General features: G+C 37.4%; 1 protein-coding gene and 1 non-coding gene across 3 annotated transcripts; one reads left to right on the forward strand and one right to left on the reverse strand.

The window, feature by feature from the left end:
• On the reverse strand, positions 1-17,276 carry CHEK1 (checkpoint kinase 1). 2 transcript variants are annotated; one of them, XM_068976975.1, is made up of 13 exons: positions 17,270-17,276; positions 16,436-16,520; positions 14,454-14,677; positions 13,043-13,107; positions 12,879-12,948; positions 11,741-11,929; positions 11,239-11,343; positions 9,311-9,406; positions 6,732-6,840; positions 6,359-6,536; positions 5,656-5,787; positions 2,191-2,292; positions 1-796 (listed from the first exon to the last, which is right to left on the reverse strand). In XM_068976975.1, the coding sequence occupies exons 2-13, from the start codon at positions 16,498-16,500 to the stop codon at positions 701-703; spliced, it is 1,431 nt and encodes a 476-aa protein (XP_068833076.1). In that variant the 5' UTR covers positions 16,501-16,520; positions 17,270-17,276; the 3' UTR covers positions 1-700. The 2 variants fall into 2 exon arrangements, with proteins under 2 accessions (XP_068833076.1, XP_068833077.1); XM_068976976.1 differs by lacking the exon at positions 17,270-17,276 and adding an exon at positions 16,781-16,905.
• On the forward strand, positions 6,054-6,126 carry TRNAE-CUC (transfer RNA glutamic acid (anticodon CUC)). Its single transcript has one exon. It is a non-coding gene; the product is annotated as a tRNA-Glu (tRNA).
• Positions 17,277-17,668: the final 392 nt, after the last annotated feature.

Below are 17,668 nucleotides of genomic sequence, written 5' to 3' on the forward strand. Positions count from 1 at the left end.
GAAAAATAATTAAAATGTGCAACAGTAATTCCAAGTAAAGGTAGTTAAGCACTAGAGTTTATGCTCAACTTCTATTTGAAAGACCAATCATACGTATTAACTATACCAGAAAAAAACATACCTACTTGCAATTTTAATTATTGTTCAAAAACAGCTTTATGTACCTGGTCAGGCCCTTTTAAGTACAAATCTTGGGGTATACATTTTGAAGCTGGCTTCATTTCACAGACTGACTAATAAATTTACTGTCCCACAAATAACAATTTTTTTTTTAAACTAATTTATCCATGTGATTAAGTCAATGTGCAGGATATATGTACTTTTTGGATGGGACCAAATGTTTTGGTAGAATGGGACAAGAGTATCATTTTTAATAATATTGGTATAAAAGCTGATAAACTCATGTAACTCCAGAGCATGGTTTCCACCAGGCGGGTCTCAATTCAGATGCTAAATGCAAATGAAGGCATATGTAAATGAATTCTATCTACCCTTTCCCCAAAGTTTCACTTACAGTTAAGATGTAGATTATTATTTGTATGAAGAATATACAAAAGAATTGGAAAATGTTTGGCTAGAGGGAAGACAACTCTTCAGGGATTATTGTTTGCAGTTTGCAGAATAGATAATCTTCTCTAGGAAGAATAATGTCCACATAGCAGCACTATATTCACCAGGAATCCCAGAACCAGTGGATCTATCATGTGACAGGAAGCCAAACTTTCTGGCTGCTCACAACATCACTCAGCTTCCCCTTAATCTTCAGGAAGTGTCTCTTGAATTCCAATCCATCACCCTGTATTAGGAATAATATCCAAAACTCATGTTAAAAAAAAAAAAAGACTATGCCATAAAATCAAACTTTCTTTAGTGGTACGTAGAGATAAACATCCATAGATATGTCCAGCTATCCTCATCTTGAAGTCCTCTTACAAAGACAAAACACCTTCATAGAAGAAAAGTGAAAGTGAGAGTCACTCAGTTGTATCTGACTGTTTGTGACCCCATGGACTATACAGTCCACGGAATTCTCCAGGAAAGAATACTGGAGTGGGTAGCCATTCCCTTCTGCAAAGGATCTTCCCAACCCAGGGACTGAACCCAGATCTCCCATATTGCAGGCAGATTCTTTACCAGCTGAGCTACAAGGGAAGCCCATGTAGAAGAAATGGCTACATAAATAATTCTGACTTGACTTTGGGCCCAGAGAGCAGGAACCAATGGCATCTTGTTTATTTCAATTGTTGATAGCTCTGGACCTAGGTCACTGTTTTTCATAGGCACTGGGAGTTTAGAAACTAAAAATAAGTTACACAACTACACTTAAGTCTTGCCAAAACACTGTGGCAACAAAGCTAGTGATTTAGTTATGAGAAGGCTTTCACTACTCTAGGATCTTAATTTAATTCCATATCAAGCATCTGGACACTAGTATTGCAGCAAGCTGCCAATATAAAGAAAGTGACCAACTCTTCCAGCCTCATTCAGAGCCCTGTACAATCTTTCAGGAAATAGAGAAAATGCTATTTTGGTCTTATGTATCAAGGGCTTTAAAACTATAACCTCAGAACCACTAATTTCTACAGAAAGAATCAGAAATGTGAATAAAACTCTGTATATGAGTATGAATCACAAATTAGCTTATAACAGATAAAGGTTCATTAACTATCATGTGCAAACATTTTGACAAATCACGATTTTTATGAAAAATACTATATACAAATTCAATAAGAAAAAGCTTAAAATGCTACAAAATGCCAAAGGTAATTAAAGATAAAAATAATCTATGACTATTTTTATTTTCTTTGTTATTTACAGATTACACAAAAACCAAAAACTTATAAAAGGAATGTTATTTGAAAAACTGTTTTGGAAGACTAGATAAAGACAAGAACAAATGTTCATAATATTAACTAAAAAAAAAAAAGTTAACATATATCTAAAATATAATGCCAGTAAAAATAATCTTCACATGAGTATTTCCATATAGCACGTATTACAAGTAACAGTAAGGTTACTCTAATACAATATCAAAAATAAATCTGTTTTCTATGGATGATAAAATTAAACTTGATTCTTACTTTCTTTTTTACACTTTGTGTTTTTAAAATTTCTAAAATGGACATGTAATTTTCTTCAAAAATAACAAAACAAAGTTTTCTCTCTTAAAAAATGTGCTAATCTATATACCTTAGAAAGCCGGAAGTCAACTAAGATCTTCTCATCCATTTCTACCAGATTCACTTTGAAAATCAGCTTATTGTTTCTTCTATCAGTTGTTGATACAGTAACCTAAGACAATAAAAATAAGGTTAAAGCATATGTGTGGATAGAAAATACTCTAAATAAAAGCTATAATCTCAGTTCAGTGATACTACTGGGATGCAAATATGAGAAAAGCTTTTACAATAGGAGCAGTGCCGCCAAACATCCCATTCCTTCCAGGACTTTTCCTCTCCTGATGGGTATGTGTGTGTCCACCCAGACCAACGTGTAAACAGAATGCAGCGCATCATTGGGAATTGAGTCTATGTGAATGCTTAGCAACAGAAGAAATTTAGTGTTTTATCAAAATACAACTGAAAGAAGAAACAATTGAAGAGAAGGAAACTAGAATGAGAGGGAAAACAAGATTATTAAAACAGAAGAAAGAGAGGCTAGGTTTTTGGGTAAAAAGCTACAATGGTGATCAGAAGATGGCAAAGGTTCTAAGGTCTTTCAACTTCCACGTTCAGTGTTTTAGAAGCATAGGTTAGAAGACTGACATGGAAAGAAAGGCCCAGCCAACAGCCAACACCAAGATCCCAAAAGTGGATGAGGCTGTCTTGGACCATCAGGCACAGAAAAGCCATCAACTTCAGCTGGATAGATAAGCCCAAATTAAGATCAGCAGATTTGTCTAGCTAAGCCCAGCCCAAAGTACAAAAACATTTTTAATAATTCTCATCTCACACAGGGAGGGCTTTCATTAAAAAGAGATAATAACAAATGTTGACAAGGATGAAGAGAAATTGGAACCCTCATACATGGCTGGTAGGAATGTAAAATGGTGCAGCTGCTTTGAAAAATCATTTGGCAGTTCCTCAAAAGATAAACACAAGAGTTATTGTATGCCCAGCAATTCTGATCACAGGTATATATCAAAGAAACTGAAAACATCTTCTGGACTGAAACTGTGTCTCCTCAAAATTCAGATGTTGAAGCCCTAATTCCCAATGCCTCAGAATGTGACTATTTTGGAGATAAGACCTCTTTAATGAGGTATTGTTGTTGTTCAGTTGCTCAGTCGTATCCAATTCTTTGGGACCCCAGGGACTATAGCATACCAGGCTTCCCTGTCCTTCACCATCTCCCAGAGCTTGCTCAAATTCATGTCCATTGAGTTGGTGATGCCATCCAACCATCTCATCCTCTGTTGTCCCCTTCTCCAACCTACAGTGCTTCACAGCATCAGGGTCTTTTCCAATGAGTCAGTTCTTCGCATCAGGTGGCCAAAGTATTGGAGCTTCAGCTTCAGCATCAGTCCTTCCAATGAATATTCAGGGTTGATTTCCTTCAGGATTAACTGGTTTGACCTCCTTGCAGTCCAAGGGACTCTCAAGAATCTTGTGCACGACTACATTTCAAAAGCATAAATTCTCTGGTGCTTAGCCTTCTTTATGGTCCAGCTCTCACATTCGTACATGACTACTGGAAAAACCATAGCTTTGACTATACAGACCTTTGTTGGCAAAATAATGTCTCTGCTTTTTAATATGATGTCTAGGTTTGTCACTGCTTTTCTTCCAAGGAGCAAGTGTCTTTTAATTTAGAGGTGACTAAGTTCAAAGGAGACCATTCAGAGGGCTCTAATCCAATCTGACTGGTGTCTTCATTAGAAAAGGCAATCAGGATACAGAAAGTGGTAGATACACGGGATGTGTGCACAGAGAGGACAAAGCATAGGAGGAGACAGCAAGAAGGTGGCCATGTAAAAGCCAAGGTTCCAGAGGAAACCAGCCCTGCCAGAACCCTGGTCTTGGACTTCAGTGTCTAGAACTATAGGTAAATAAATCTCTGTAAATAAACAAATAAATACCTCCTACTCTATGGTATTTTGTTATGATGGCCCTTGCAAACTAAAATACCTGTGTTCACGCAGAAACCTGAATGCTCACAGAAGCATTATTCGTAACAGCCAAAAAGTAGATACATCATCCCAAATGTCCATCAATAGATAAATGGTTACACAAAACAGTCTATTCATATAAAGGTCTATCAATCACCCATTAAAAGGAATAAAGTATTGATAAATGCTACAACATGAATTAACCTTGAAAATACTATGTTAAGTAAAAGAAGACAAACACAAAGGGTCATATACTATATGATTCCATTTATATGAAATGCCCAAAAATAGGTAATCCACAGAAAGTATATTAGTGATTGACAGGGAAGAAGGAACGAAGAATGACTGCTAATTGGTAGAGAGTTTATTTGGGGGGCAGTGGGAAGTTCTAGATTTAAACGGTGATAACTCCATAATCCTGTGACATACTTAAAACCACTGAATTGTACATTTTTAAATGGTTAAAGTGATAATTTTTATATCATGTGAGGTTCATCTCAATAAATCTACCTAAAAAAAAAAAAGTAAGGTATCTATATAAGTGAGAGGATAATCAGGCTGGCTTCAGGTTGGCTTCAGGTTTCCTCACAGTAACATTTTCCCCTAACTTTTAATTTTGAAAGTTTACAAATCTACAGAAAAACTGAAAGAATCCTACAATAAATAACCACAAATGTTTATTGGTCTTATAAACCTAGATAAGCATGTTTACTTCTTTTTTACATGATTGTCTTTTTTTTTTAAGTTTTTAAACTAAGTTATAAATTACACACACTTTACCATGTATCTCCTGCAGACATTCTCTTACAAACCACAGTATTATGATCACACCAAAGAAATCTGACACTGATACAAAAACATTATCTTACATAAAACTCATATTCAAATTTTCCCAATTGTTCTAATAACATCATTTATAGCTTTCTTTTTCTTTAAATCCTTGATCTAGTGAAAGACCATGCATTACATTATTTATCAAGCCTCTTTAGTCTCCTTTAATACAAAATATTCCTTTCTCTTTGTTTTTCACAATATTAAGACTTTTGAAAAGCCTAAAGACAGATCAGAATGTCAATATGATAAATATGCTATAACAATGTAAACAACAAAAATCGGCAATTGGGAGCAGGGAAGATGGAGGAAGCATGGAATTGTTAATGGATCCATCTTTCACAGAAGGAAGCTCATTGCTGTTACAATTTAAGTATATAACGCATAGTTTTAAAGAAAATAAGACTTGAATCTCTTAGTATTTGTAATAACCTTAGAGAAGCCTTCTTTTAAGAAATACTAGTTCTTAAGGAAAAACATTGTACTTAAATTTCAATGGTTTCTTTTTCAAATTAAACTAATTATATTTTTAATATACACATAAAATGATAGCATTTTAAAATTTATTTTTAATTGACGGATAATTTCTTTACAGTATTGCATTGATTTCTACCAAATATCAACATGAATCAACCATAGAATGATAGCTCTTTTTTTAACTCAAATATTTTAAATTTTTCTTCAGGAAAAGATCTAACAAAAATCATGAAACCTACCTGATTCATACAACTTTTCTTCCACTGATAGCCCAATTTCTCACAAGTTTCTTTCAGGCATTGATAAGATTTGTCTGCATCCAATTTGGTAAAAAATCGTGTCATTCTTTTGACTAAGCGCTGCCAGGGGTTCTACAAGTCAAATAGAGGAAAGCTGAATAAATTATCAGATTTACCACCAATGTAATCATACTATAGCTATTTGGCCTGAAAATTCTTTTCTCTGACTTCAGATTCTTATGTATAATTGTCTCCCCTAGGGAATTCCCTGGCAGCCTAGTGGTCAGGACTCTGCTTCCAGTGCCAGGGGCCAGGGTTCAATCCCTGGTTAAGGAACTAAGAACCATATGCCATGATGTAGCTAAAAAAAGAGAAAAAAAGTCTTGAGTCTCAGGATTTCTCTGGTGGTCCAGTGGCTAAGACTCTGCACTCTCAATGCAGTGGGCCCAGGTTTGATCCCAGGTCAGGGAACTAGATCCCACATCCTGCAATAAAGATTGAAGATTGTGTGCCACAGCTAAAACCCGGTGCAGTCAAATAAACATTAGGGGAAAAAAAGTCTCCCCTAGTTCTCTCCTCCATGTCAAAAAAAGAAAATCTGTATCAAGTGTTAACACTGTATTTCTTAGATTGACAAAAAAAGACTTTAAGACAATAAAAAATAGAGTTTCCATTATTTATTTGAGGAACTAAATTCCCTTACCTGTGAGGATCCTGGAGTGCCAAGCAATTGACTATTCAGAAGCATGTGATCAGGACAAGTGGGCTGGGAAAAGCTGATCCCTTGTACCAGTTTGTCAATGTATGAAGGGCTGGTGTCCCATAACGAAAGGCCTGTCCGTGGTTCTGGCTGAGAACTGGAGTACTTCACACTTTCTTCACTGAGGCATTATTATATGGAGAAAAATATAGCTTTAAATAAAGTTCTTTAGGCCTTTCTTATACGGCATTATCATTCTCACACTGAAAAAAATTATATTCATCTTCAGAAAACATTATATACATGGATTATTTTTCATGGGGACTATTATATCCAACCATTACTTGATCTTTTATTAATTATTAAGTGACCTTACCTAGAAGCACAGTTTACTGGAGAGAAGTCCAAGTTGGATTGAATATGCTTAGAGAATCCACCAGGAGACTCTGATACACCACTAGAAGTAGCCCGGGGCCTCTTTGCCCCTAAAAAAAATAACATAAATACAAATGCTTTCCCAGTTGGCAACTTGAAGAAGAAAAACCATATTTAAATTCATTTCTTAAACACAAAATACTTATACAATAGATAGTGGCTCTTTCTACATGATTTTATGAGAAATGTGGTTAGGAACTTCTGACTCGGACTGACTTGTCAAATTGTGCAAACTACACATTTCATAAACCTTGGCCTATAAGTATGTCCCAAGTGCACAGTGTCAATGTTAAGGCAGTCATTTTAATGGTACCGTTTTTGGTAACAGAAAAATGTTCTATGATGATTGAGAGACACAGTAACAGGATCAAAACCTTTTAAAATAAAAAATAATTTGTGATAATGACAATGAATGTTATGAATCTGCTCTACTCAACCTTCTTTGCTCGTGAGAGTCGTTCCTAGGTAGGCTGATAAGAAGTCCAAGGTTTCCAAGGAGGGGAAAGGAGTCTGGGGCTCTCAAGAAGAAAAGGTCAAACCTTCTTTCTACATTGCTTTGTCTTAGTCAATATAACAATGTATCTTGCTCAATGACATGTTTCTCCTTAATAAGAACCTTCTGACTAATCCTGTCATCTTAAAATGTGTATTATGGGGGTGAGTGGTAAGATCTTTCTATTGTTTGTTCTAATCTTATTAATTTAAGATGTATGTTGTTGGGGGGGCACGCACCATTCTCTGTCAGAAGCTTTCTCAGTCCCTTTTCACTTTAATAAAACTCTGCTATACAAAAGCTCTTGAGTGATCAAGGCTGGTCCCTGGTCCCAAAGTTAAATCGTCTTTGAAGATCATGAATCCGAGATCGTTCACCATAAGCTATCACTCCCTTGGAAAAGCTTTACGGAAAATAATCATTATAGAGAATAGGATGCCACTGTAAATTCACAGCTACTCCCCTCCACTGGATCCTCACCCCTAACAGGCTGTGCTACATTTCTCTAATCAGTTTCCTCTTCTTTTCCCCATAATGATTCTTTCAAAACTTCTGTTGCTACTGCTGCTAAGTCGCTTCAGTCATGTCCGACTCTGTGTGACCCCGTAGACGGCAATCCACCAGGCTGCCCCGTCCCTGGGATTCTCCAAGCAAGAACGCTGGAGTGGGTTGCCATTTCCTTCTCCAATGCATGAAAGCGAAAGCTCAGTCGTGTCTGACTCTTCACGACCCCATGGACTGCAGCCTACCAGGCTCCTCCGTCCATGGGAGTTTCCAGGCAAGAGTACTGGAGTGGGTTGCCACTGCCTTCTCCGGCAAAACTTCTGTACTCCTGCCAAATTACCAAGACACCCTCCAGTACATTACTTACATATATCTCCCATTTCAGTTATTGGAAGCTCCCTCGATTTGCCACTACCAAATCTAACTTACTTGCATTCCTACCTGTCCTCTCTTCCCTTCCATCCTCCCATCAAATGTTTATTTCTCCACTTGAAAAGGAGCCCATACCCTCCTTTCTCCTTAGGGACCTTGTTGCTTTTTTCTTCCCTCTCTCTTAGACTTTTAGTATCTTCCTCCCAATTGGATCTGGTGGCTCAGTGGTAAAGAATCTGAAATTCTAGAAAGATCTTTTAAAACCAAATATATAAGCATGTCATTTTCTTGCTTAAAATCTCCCAAAAGGTTTTCCCATGGCCTTCAGTTAAAGCCCAAGATTCTTAGCATGGGTTATAAGGTCCTCCATGGCTTGGTTCCTGTCTACCATCTCATCTCAAATCTCTCCCTCCCCTCCTTCTCTGCTCACTTATTCACTCCATGAACATTTATGAAATGCCTACAATGGACTACACACTGTACTAAGCACTGGTAATGTAATGCTGAACCAGCCAGACATGGTCCATGCCACACCTGCCTTCTCTCAAGCCCCTCAGATACACTACTTTCTCACCACCAGCTCATGCCTGATGCTGCTTCCGTGTTTGGAATGTGCCGCTTGTCTTGCTACTGCTCTTCTGGCTAGCTCCTCTTTAATCTTCAAATCTTAGATTTAATGTTATTTCCTCAGCAAGGTAAGCGTTCTCTGTCACTTAAGATTAGGTCAACTACTGTATAGCTCAGAGAACTCTGCTCAGTGTTACATGGCAGCCTGGGTGGGAGGGAAGTTTGGGGGAGAATGGATACATGTATATGTATGGCTGAACCCTTTCGCTGTTCACCTGAAACTATCACCACATTATTAATCAGCTATACTCCAATACAAAATAAAAAGGTGGAAAAAAAAAAAGACTTGGTCAAATTCTAAGCTACAGTACCCTGATTTTCTACTTTATAATTATTAATAAACTAAAAATTATTTTTTATATTTCTGTTTTTTGTACTAGAGGCCATCATCTCCACGAGGACAGAGACCACAGCTATCTTGTGCTGTTGACTTATGCTGACTTTACAAGTACCTTTTCTTTCATACACACACACACACACCAAAAAAACCACTTAAAAAAAAATTTGTATTTTAAGCATATTACCTTTCTTGAATGGTTTGTTGTACCATCTGTCTTTCTTGATGTCTGGGATGGTAATCCTTACTGATGGGTTCTCAACTAAGATTTTATGTAGCAGAGCTGAAAACAAAATATTAAGACAACATTTATAAGAGTCATGCAGATTAGAAAAGCCTATAGCTTGTGGTGTAAAACACACATTCTCTATTGCTCTCCTTATGTCCAAATATTACTTCTGAGGAAGAGAAAACAAAGCCACTAAATTTTGCTTGAATTTCATGCAATTATTCCTTGCTACTGTCTATATCTTTGAATATTCTTCCCAGATCAGACTCTCAGTTGTTTGCAAATAGAACAAGAGCCAGGTGGAAATGTTTATCTCCATTTGATGATATTTACACAAAGATAATAAAAAATTAAAAAAAAAAAAAAACAGAAAACCCCTATTTACACAAAGATTAAAAAAAAAACCTCATCCATTTTCAATACCAAACTTCATTGTTCTAACATGTCATATTAAGTTCTCATTCACACAATTTTATAATGAAAATTTACTTTCCAATAACTTTAAGAGACAGTGACAAAAGCAACAATCATCCTAAGACCTTAATTTTATTGATAAAGAATTCATACATCACCCAACACCAAACGAATCTTCTAATGGACCAAAGGTTTAAATGGAAAACAAAACAAAACAGAAAAGCCATGAAAACATAGGTAATTTTTTTCTACTGTTGAGGGTAGAAAAGACCTTTCCAAACATGACAATATAGTCAGAAATCAAAAAGGACAAGATACTAGATTTAAATAAATAAAATATAAAACTTCTGTATGTTAAAATAGCATAACAAAGTAAAAATACATGACAAACTGTCAAAAATAGTTGTAACAAATGCAATGATATAATAACACTAATATTTTCTTAAAAACTTCATATAGAATAAAAGGAAGACTTCCTACCAAAAATGAGCAAAATAGACAAGTCCACAAAAATAGACAAAAAAGCTAATAAATCCATAATGGATGTACAACTTCATTGATACTAAATTTAAAATAAAAATGTTTAAGTTAGAATATATTTCTTATAGGTAGGCCTATTAGATTAGTAAAAAAGAAAAATGTTTAAGGGGCTTCCCTGGTGGTCCAATGGTTAAGACTCACTGATTAAACTGCAAGGGTACAGGTTCATTCACTGGTGGGAAAACAAAGACCTGTATGCCTCAAGGTGTAGCCAAAAAATAGCTTAAATGTAAACTAGGTAGACTGTGATGAAATGATACAAACTGTCTAGAAAACAATTTGGCAAAGTAAACCGTAACAATTAAACAATGTATACATCTTTGACCCTGCAATTCCACTTCTGGAGTTTCACTTTAAATAACTGAGACGTATGTACAAAGATTAAGGTATATGGATGATCATCATACCTCTTTCATAACAGTGAAAAATTAGAAACAATTCTGAATCTCTAAAAAGGTGAACTGGAGAAGTGTAGTAAAGCAAGTCCATATAGCAGAATACCATCACAGCTTTTAAAAATAGTGATGAATACTTACAAGTATATCATGAAAAAGTGTTCACTTAGCATTAACACACACACTCACACAAAGTTTACAAAATAACATGTATAGTGTGATGTCATTTTTTTTTGTGAAAACAAATATACTTATAAATAATATGTATAACAAACATATATACTTAAATATTTTCTACTACAAAACACAGAAGCAGATATCAAAATATTAAAGGAAGCTATTTCTGAGTACTAGAATTATAGGGTTAGATTTTTAATATTTTATTTATTATTTTTCAACTTTATCTACAAAGTTCATGTATTATTTATATAATGAATTAAAAGTTAAAAAGAAAAATATAGGTAAGAAAAACATTCAAACAGCACTAGTCTTCATTATCCAGGAAATCAGTACTTTATATCAAAATAACCCAGTTACCTAGAGGAGCAGAATCAATTTTTTTCCAAGGGTTGAGGTATGTTTTCTTTTCTTTCCAATCACAATATTCCTGACAACTATCACTAGGCTGGTCCCATGGCAATTCTAAAAAGGAAACAAGACTCGGTTTTCTGAATATTCAAATCATTTTACAGTAATGATTTTTAGGGAAAATAATCAGTGACACAAATCCATTAAAAGTTTTCTTCAAATTAATTAAATATGGTTTAAGAAATTTTAAAGACACTTCTAAGATAGATAATCCACTTCTGTCTTACTATTTCCAAAAGTGTTCACATAATTTTAAGAGAGTGCTACTATGATATTTCATTTAATAGCTACACATAAATCATTGTTTTAAATCTTTGGGATTAAAAGTTCCAACTTAGTTATAAATAGGTTAATATTAAAATACTATCACATGATTTATTTCATTTATTTTGGTACAGGAAACATGGCTTTCCAAAGGACAGGAATTTTATCATGACTGAACAGCTCTTACCTCCAGCCAACATTGCAGTAAGTACTATTCCACAGGACCAAATATCGACTGGCTCTGCATGAAATTCTTTTCTCTTCAGAAGTTCTGGAGCAACATATGGTAAAGTACCACACATCTTGTTCAACAAACGCTCCCGATTATTATGCCGAAACACGGTTGCCAAGCCAAAGTCAGAGATTTTGAGGTTATCTAAGTCAAAGGAAAAAACCGATGGCACCGAATGTAAATGTTTTGTAAATAGGTATTTTAAAGGGGCTTCCCAGGTGGCGCAATGGCAAAAGAATACACCTGCCAATGCACGAGACTCGGGTTCAGTCCCTGAGCAGGGAAGATCCCTGGAGGAGGAAATGGCAACCCACTCCAGTGTTCTTGCCTGGAGAACCCCATGGACAGAAGAGCCTAGCAGGCTACAGTCCATGGAGTCACAAAGAGTCAGACCTGACTGAGCCACTGAGCACACACACAAATATTTAAAGGATCAAGGTTTACTGGAAAAATGCTGGTGTTATTTTAGATTTGTGGAACTTCTCTACCTTAAAGTGATCAAAAACAAATTGTAATAAAGAAGAAATAAAAGACATCATCATATAACTAAAACTAGAAAAAGGCCTCATGGCTTCTATTAACTTAAGACAAATACTGTCAATATACAAACAGCATGGACCAGGTTAGAGGAAGATCCTGGAGTCAAAAGGGTCTTCTAGAAAGGAGCACTTAAACACTGAGAGCAGAGCCATGTCCTCACCCGGCTATGCAGAGGCAGGAGGTATCAGTAATACTCTAGGCACAACGTTCTCAGAGATGTAAAAACCCAACTGGCTGGAAGGAAGCATATAAAGACACACAGAAACTCAAGATCCACAAACCTCCAGAGCTTCTCATCAAGGTGGCTATGTTTATAAAAGGAGGAAGAACTCTGTACAAAAACAAATAAGAAGAGCAAATTTCCTCTCTAACTTCCCACCTCTAAGACACACAAACTGTAGGCAGAACTTTCATCTTAACTATACTTACTGAATATTTACCGTAACTGAGTGGCAAATTAAGAAGCTGCCCTGAAATTTCAGTAATGCAAAAGCCTTGATCCTGCCTTTGTATTAAAATGATTTTGGTAGCAGTGACAAAATGCTAAACTTACCCCTTTCATCCAATAGGAGATTTTCGGGTTTAATATCCCTGTGAGTTATTCCAATACCATGCAGATAAACCTAAAAGAGAAGCAGAGGGAAGCATACCAGATCTAAGTAACTTATTTCACTAAGACTAATTTTAAATAAAAGGGAAAGAGACCACTGTACCTACCACCCCTGCCATAAGTTGATGGAAGAACCTCTGAGCATCTTGTTCAGGCATGCCTATGTCTGGCTCTATAAGAATTGTGAAAGTTAGTTTATCAGGTAAATATAGTCAGGCATCAACCACATAGTTTCCTAATTCTAAAGTTTAACATCTATGATCGTACTTTTGCAAAGAGAATCTAATGCTTATGATGAAATTATTCTGGAGTCCACTAATACATATATTGCCAACAACTCACATTTCCCCAACTGTTAAGTGGCAAAAATAAATTAACATCACAGGAAAATTCGAGAATAACAAAATATAACCCAAATCAAGAATGCAAGATATACCTTGAAAGCCCCGACTTATACTACTTATGATTTATATCCTTCAAATTCACCCCTAATTTCTTCTAAATGCTATGCCAATATTTTTTCTACTCCTGAAATGTAATTGTCAAAGTGGAACCCTAGGCAAATCTAAGCCGATTTCCTAAATATTTAACAAGAAATTTAAATTTCATATAATTTCTCACACCACAAAGCCATGCATGTCTAGGAATTGATTTCTTTTATACTCAATTCTGAGATATATCTTTTTGGAGATTCTAATAATCACTTTTTAACTATTAATACATCTAAATAATAAATTTAGGTCCACAGAATATTTTATGTACTTCTCAGTATTCTTTAATATCAAGACTTTTAATCTTAAATAGCAAAAAAAAAAAAAATAGAGAAGGCAATGGCACCCCACTCCAGTAGTCTTGCCTGGAAAATCCTATGGACGGAAGAGCCTGGTAGGCTATAGTCCATGGGGTTGCTAAGAGTCGGACACGACTGAGCGACTTCACTTTCATGCATTGGAGAAGGAAATGGCAACCCACTCCAGTGTTCTTGCCTGGAGAATCCCAGGGAAAGGGGGAGCCTGGTGGGCTGCCGTCTATGGGGTCACACAGGGTTGGACACGACTGAAGTGACTTAGCAGCAGCAGCAAAAATAGTACTTAATATATATATAAATCCTATAAAATTCTCAATTATTTCACTTATATAATAACCTCTTATTTCAGATCTATAAATGAATGCAACAATTTCATGAGATTAGAATGTCTACAAAGAAAAAAACTGCATAGGCATACAATACATTGCACTTATGATACTTCACGCACCAAGAAACCACAGCTTATCATTCTTAAACTCTACAAAACAGAAATGCCAACCAAAATCACTTATACAACTTGGGGGAAAACTTCTTTGATGATTCTACATATGCATTCAGTGTTGACATAAGTTGCAAAAACAAAAAAATTTACTCGTTTCACTACTGCATAAGCAATTCTGAATGGACAGTGAACGAACAGAAGCCCCAAGATTAAAAGACAAATTTAAAAACTTATTTAGCAGAAGAATTATCTGAAAATTTTTCCATACCTATTCTATCAAAAAGTTCTCCCCCACTGCAGTACTCCAAAAATAGATACTGGATATTGCCCTCTCTTCTGTGACCGTAAAATTTCACTACATTCTCATGATTTAACATTTTATTGATACAGATCTCTTTCTTTATATTTTCTGGACAGTCTATGGCACGTTTCATATCCACAATCTTCACTGCAACTGCTTCTTCTGTTCTTCTATTCACAGCAAGTTGAACTCTAAAAAGAAAAAGGAAGAAATATAATATTCCAGACATTTGAACTGTATTTCTTTTAAAACTTCAAAAGATTAAACATAACTCATCCAAAACTATTTTACCTTTATTACTTTCGCCACTTGGAAGAAACCATGGGAATGGTTTCTGCCATGTCCTCAACAGATAATACTCCCTTCTGAAATGCGAAGTATAATAGCTAATGCTCCAAAGAAGTCATTATGTTGTACATCCAAAAGTAATATATAAACACTTGATAAATTAAAAATGGAATAACAGCAATTCTAGGCCACATCACACATATACATGCTCTATTCATTTAATTTCTCTTCCAATTTTACTGAGATATAATTGCCATAAAGCACTGAAATGATTATCACAATAAATTTAGTGACAATCTATCATTTTTTACAGATTAAAAAATTTTAAAAATAGAAAAAATAACTTCCCTTGTGATGAGAACTCTTATTATTTACTATTTTAAATTTCATGTATAACATACAGCAGTGTTGATGATATTAAGAATGCTGTACATTACATCTCTAGAACTTATTTATCTTATAACTGGAAGTTTGTAGCTTTTGACCATCTTCACCCAAATCCCCCTCCCCCTACACCCTGCTCTGATAACCACAAATCTCATCTCTTTTTCTATGAGTCTGTTTGTTTGTCTTTGAAGTATAATTGACTTACAATGCTGGGTTAGTTCCTGTTACAAAATAGTGATTTGATATTTCTTTACATTTCAAAATGATCACCACTGTATGTCTAGTTAGGATATGCTACCATACAAAGATATTACATAATTACTGACTATACTCTCCAACTGTACATTTCATACTGGAGACTTATTTTGCAACTGTAAGTTTGTACAAGTAGTTCTCTCCTCCCACCACCCTCCCCTCTGGCAACCACCTGTTTGTTTTAACTCTGTTTCTCTTTTGTTACTTTTGTTCATTTGTTTTGTTTCACCTAGTAAGTGAAACCATATAGTATTTGTCTTTCTCTGTCTGACCTATTTAAACTTGGCATAATACGCTCCAGGTCCATGTTGTCCCAAATGTCAAGATTTCATTCTTGCTCTAGTCATTTAATTTTAATAACATTACCTAACATTTATTAATTTGATACCATATATGTCTATGGTAAATGTTCTAAGTACCTACAGGATATGTACTATTATTGCCATTTTACAGCTGAAACAACAGGCACACAAGGATTTTAGGAAGCTCACCTAGGGACTTCCTTGGTGGTCCCCTGGTTAAGACCCCACCCCATGTTTCTACTGCTTGGGGCACAGGTTCAATCTCTGGTCCGCCTCCCGCAAGCAGGATGGAACGGCCATGGAACGGCCAAAAAAGAAAAAGCTTGCCTAAGCTTCACAAAACAAAGGTCAGTAATGTGGCTCCAGAGTCTGAATGTTCATTTGCTCATTTAATCACTATGTTTAAACCCCAGGAAAGAATATATGGGAGGAGAAGCCGATTTCAGAAATCTCCTCTAAATTTTAGGTAAAAAATGCTTTGCTTTGCTCTGTTTTACACCCCGCCCCCCCCCCAAAAAAAAAAAAAAAAAAAAAAACCCCGTTAACCCTTACAAAAGATTGTGTAGCTTCAGTCTCACAAAGTTTTGGAATTTGCATGCAAAGATCTGTTCTTTGGGGCGACACAGTGTTAAACAATTCCTGGACAATGAATATGTACTCAAAGGAGACAGAAAACTAAAGCAAGTGTAAAGGCGGGTAAAACGGTCTCAGACTCACTCTCCATAGGCACCTTCTCCCAGGGTTTGCACCAAGTCCCAGTCTTCCACAAAGGGCACTGCCATGACTCCACTCAGTCCCGCGGCTGTAAGGGCAGGAACCCAGAAAAGACGGTTGGTGAGGACGAGCTTCAGTCATTTCTAAAGCCTCTGAGCTCCGCCTCTTGCCGTGATTCCCCCAAGATAAATCACAGCTCCTGGTTTCACATCATCCGTATTTTATCCAAGTCTTTTAAAGCATGAGCAAGTATCCTGAACTGCGGCATTTGATTGATAACTCACAAGCCCCACTGCCACGCAAACCCAAAGCTAAAACCCCGCTTTCCAGGAGGCAGAGGAAATGTACCAGCAGCGCTGAGGAGCTGGTGACCAGTGCTGTACGGTGGGGACTGGTGAAGGGGGCGAGAAGTGAAGTCTCGGGTTAGAGTAAGGGGGTGAGGGCTAGTGGAGGAGGAAATAACCGCGGGGACCGCAGCCACTCCTCCCCACCCACTCACTCCCAATTCCCACCCCCACCCCGTCCCCAAGGCCAGGAGGAGCCCGGGGCGGGGCCAAACTGCCCCAAGAAGCGGAAGGGCTGGGTGGCACGCGGACCGCCGGGCCCCAAACCTTGGGGGCTCCCAGCCAGCAGAGGCGGCTTCTCTCCAGTCCCTGTACAACGGGGACCCCCGCCACCATACTCCTCCACCCTCCGAAACCACCCCTCCGAGGGAGCCTCTCCGATCCTTTGGGATCGGAACCGAGAACGTTCTGTCACCATGCCCCTCCTAAATCATGTAGTCCCGGAACTCCAGCTCCAGGAGCCTTTCCCACTCTACCGGCCGCCCTTCCTCACCAGGCCGTCCTTTGCCCGCCACCACAGGAATCCAAATGCAGGGCTTTTCCCGCCAAAAGTTGCTGGCGTCACATTGTCGCAAACGCGCGCTCCCTTGCCGTAAAGCAGAGAGGTGCGCGTTCCCGGCCCGGTGGATCTGCAGATTGGCAGCGCCTGGGGCCAGGGTTGGTCCTCCATGCCGGCGGAGACCAGGATTACTTTGGACTCGGGACGAGATCCGGGCGGAAGAGGTTTTGGGAGGTTTTGCAACTGCGGACTGCATCGGTTGCGAATGACCTCCGGGCCCAAACGCGAAGTGGGACTCGGCCTGTGACTCCGCCGTCCGGCCTCGCGCTCCCGGGGAGAGCGGCACCGCGGAGCTCGCTGCCCGCCACCGAAGCCCCGAGCACCTTGCCCCGT

Source organism: Capricornis sumatraensis, chromosome 8, assembly GCF_032405125.1.
Source record: "Capricornis sumatraensis isolate serow.1 chromosome 8, serow.2, whole genome shotgun sequence".
NCBI classification, from domain to species: Eukaryota; Metazoa; Chordata; class Mammalia; order Artiodactyla; family Bovidae; genus Capricornis; species Capricornis sumatraensis.

What these genes read in the sequence shown, in the direction of transcription:
- CHEK1 (XM_068976975.1), bottom strand. Translation starts at nt 16,500, where the DNA reads ATGGCAGTGCCCTTTGTGGAAGACTGGGACTTGGTGCAAACCCTGGGA. An exon ending in ATCAACTTATGGCAGGGGTG is followed by an intron (nt 12,949 to 13,042) that starts GTAGGTACAGTG and finishes CTTCTCTTTTAG; the next exon opens with GTTTATCTGCATGGTATTGG. An exon ending in AGAAAAGTTGTATGAATCAG is followed by an intron (nt 2,293 to 5,655) that starts GTAGGTTTCATG and finishes TTATTGTCTTAG; the next exon opens with GTTACTGTATCAACAACTGA.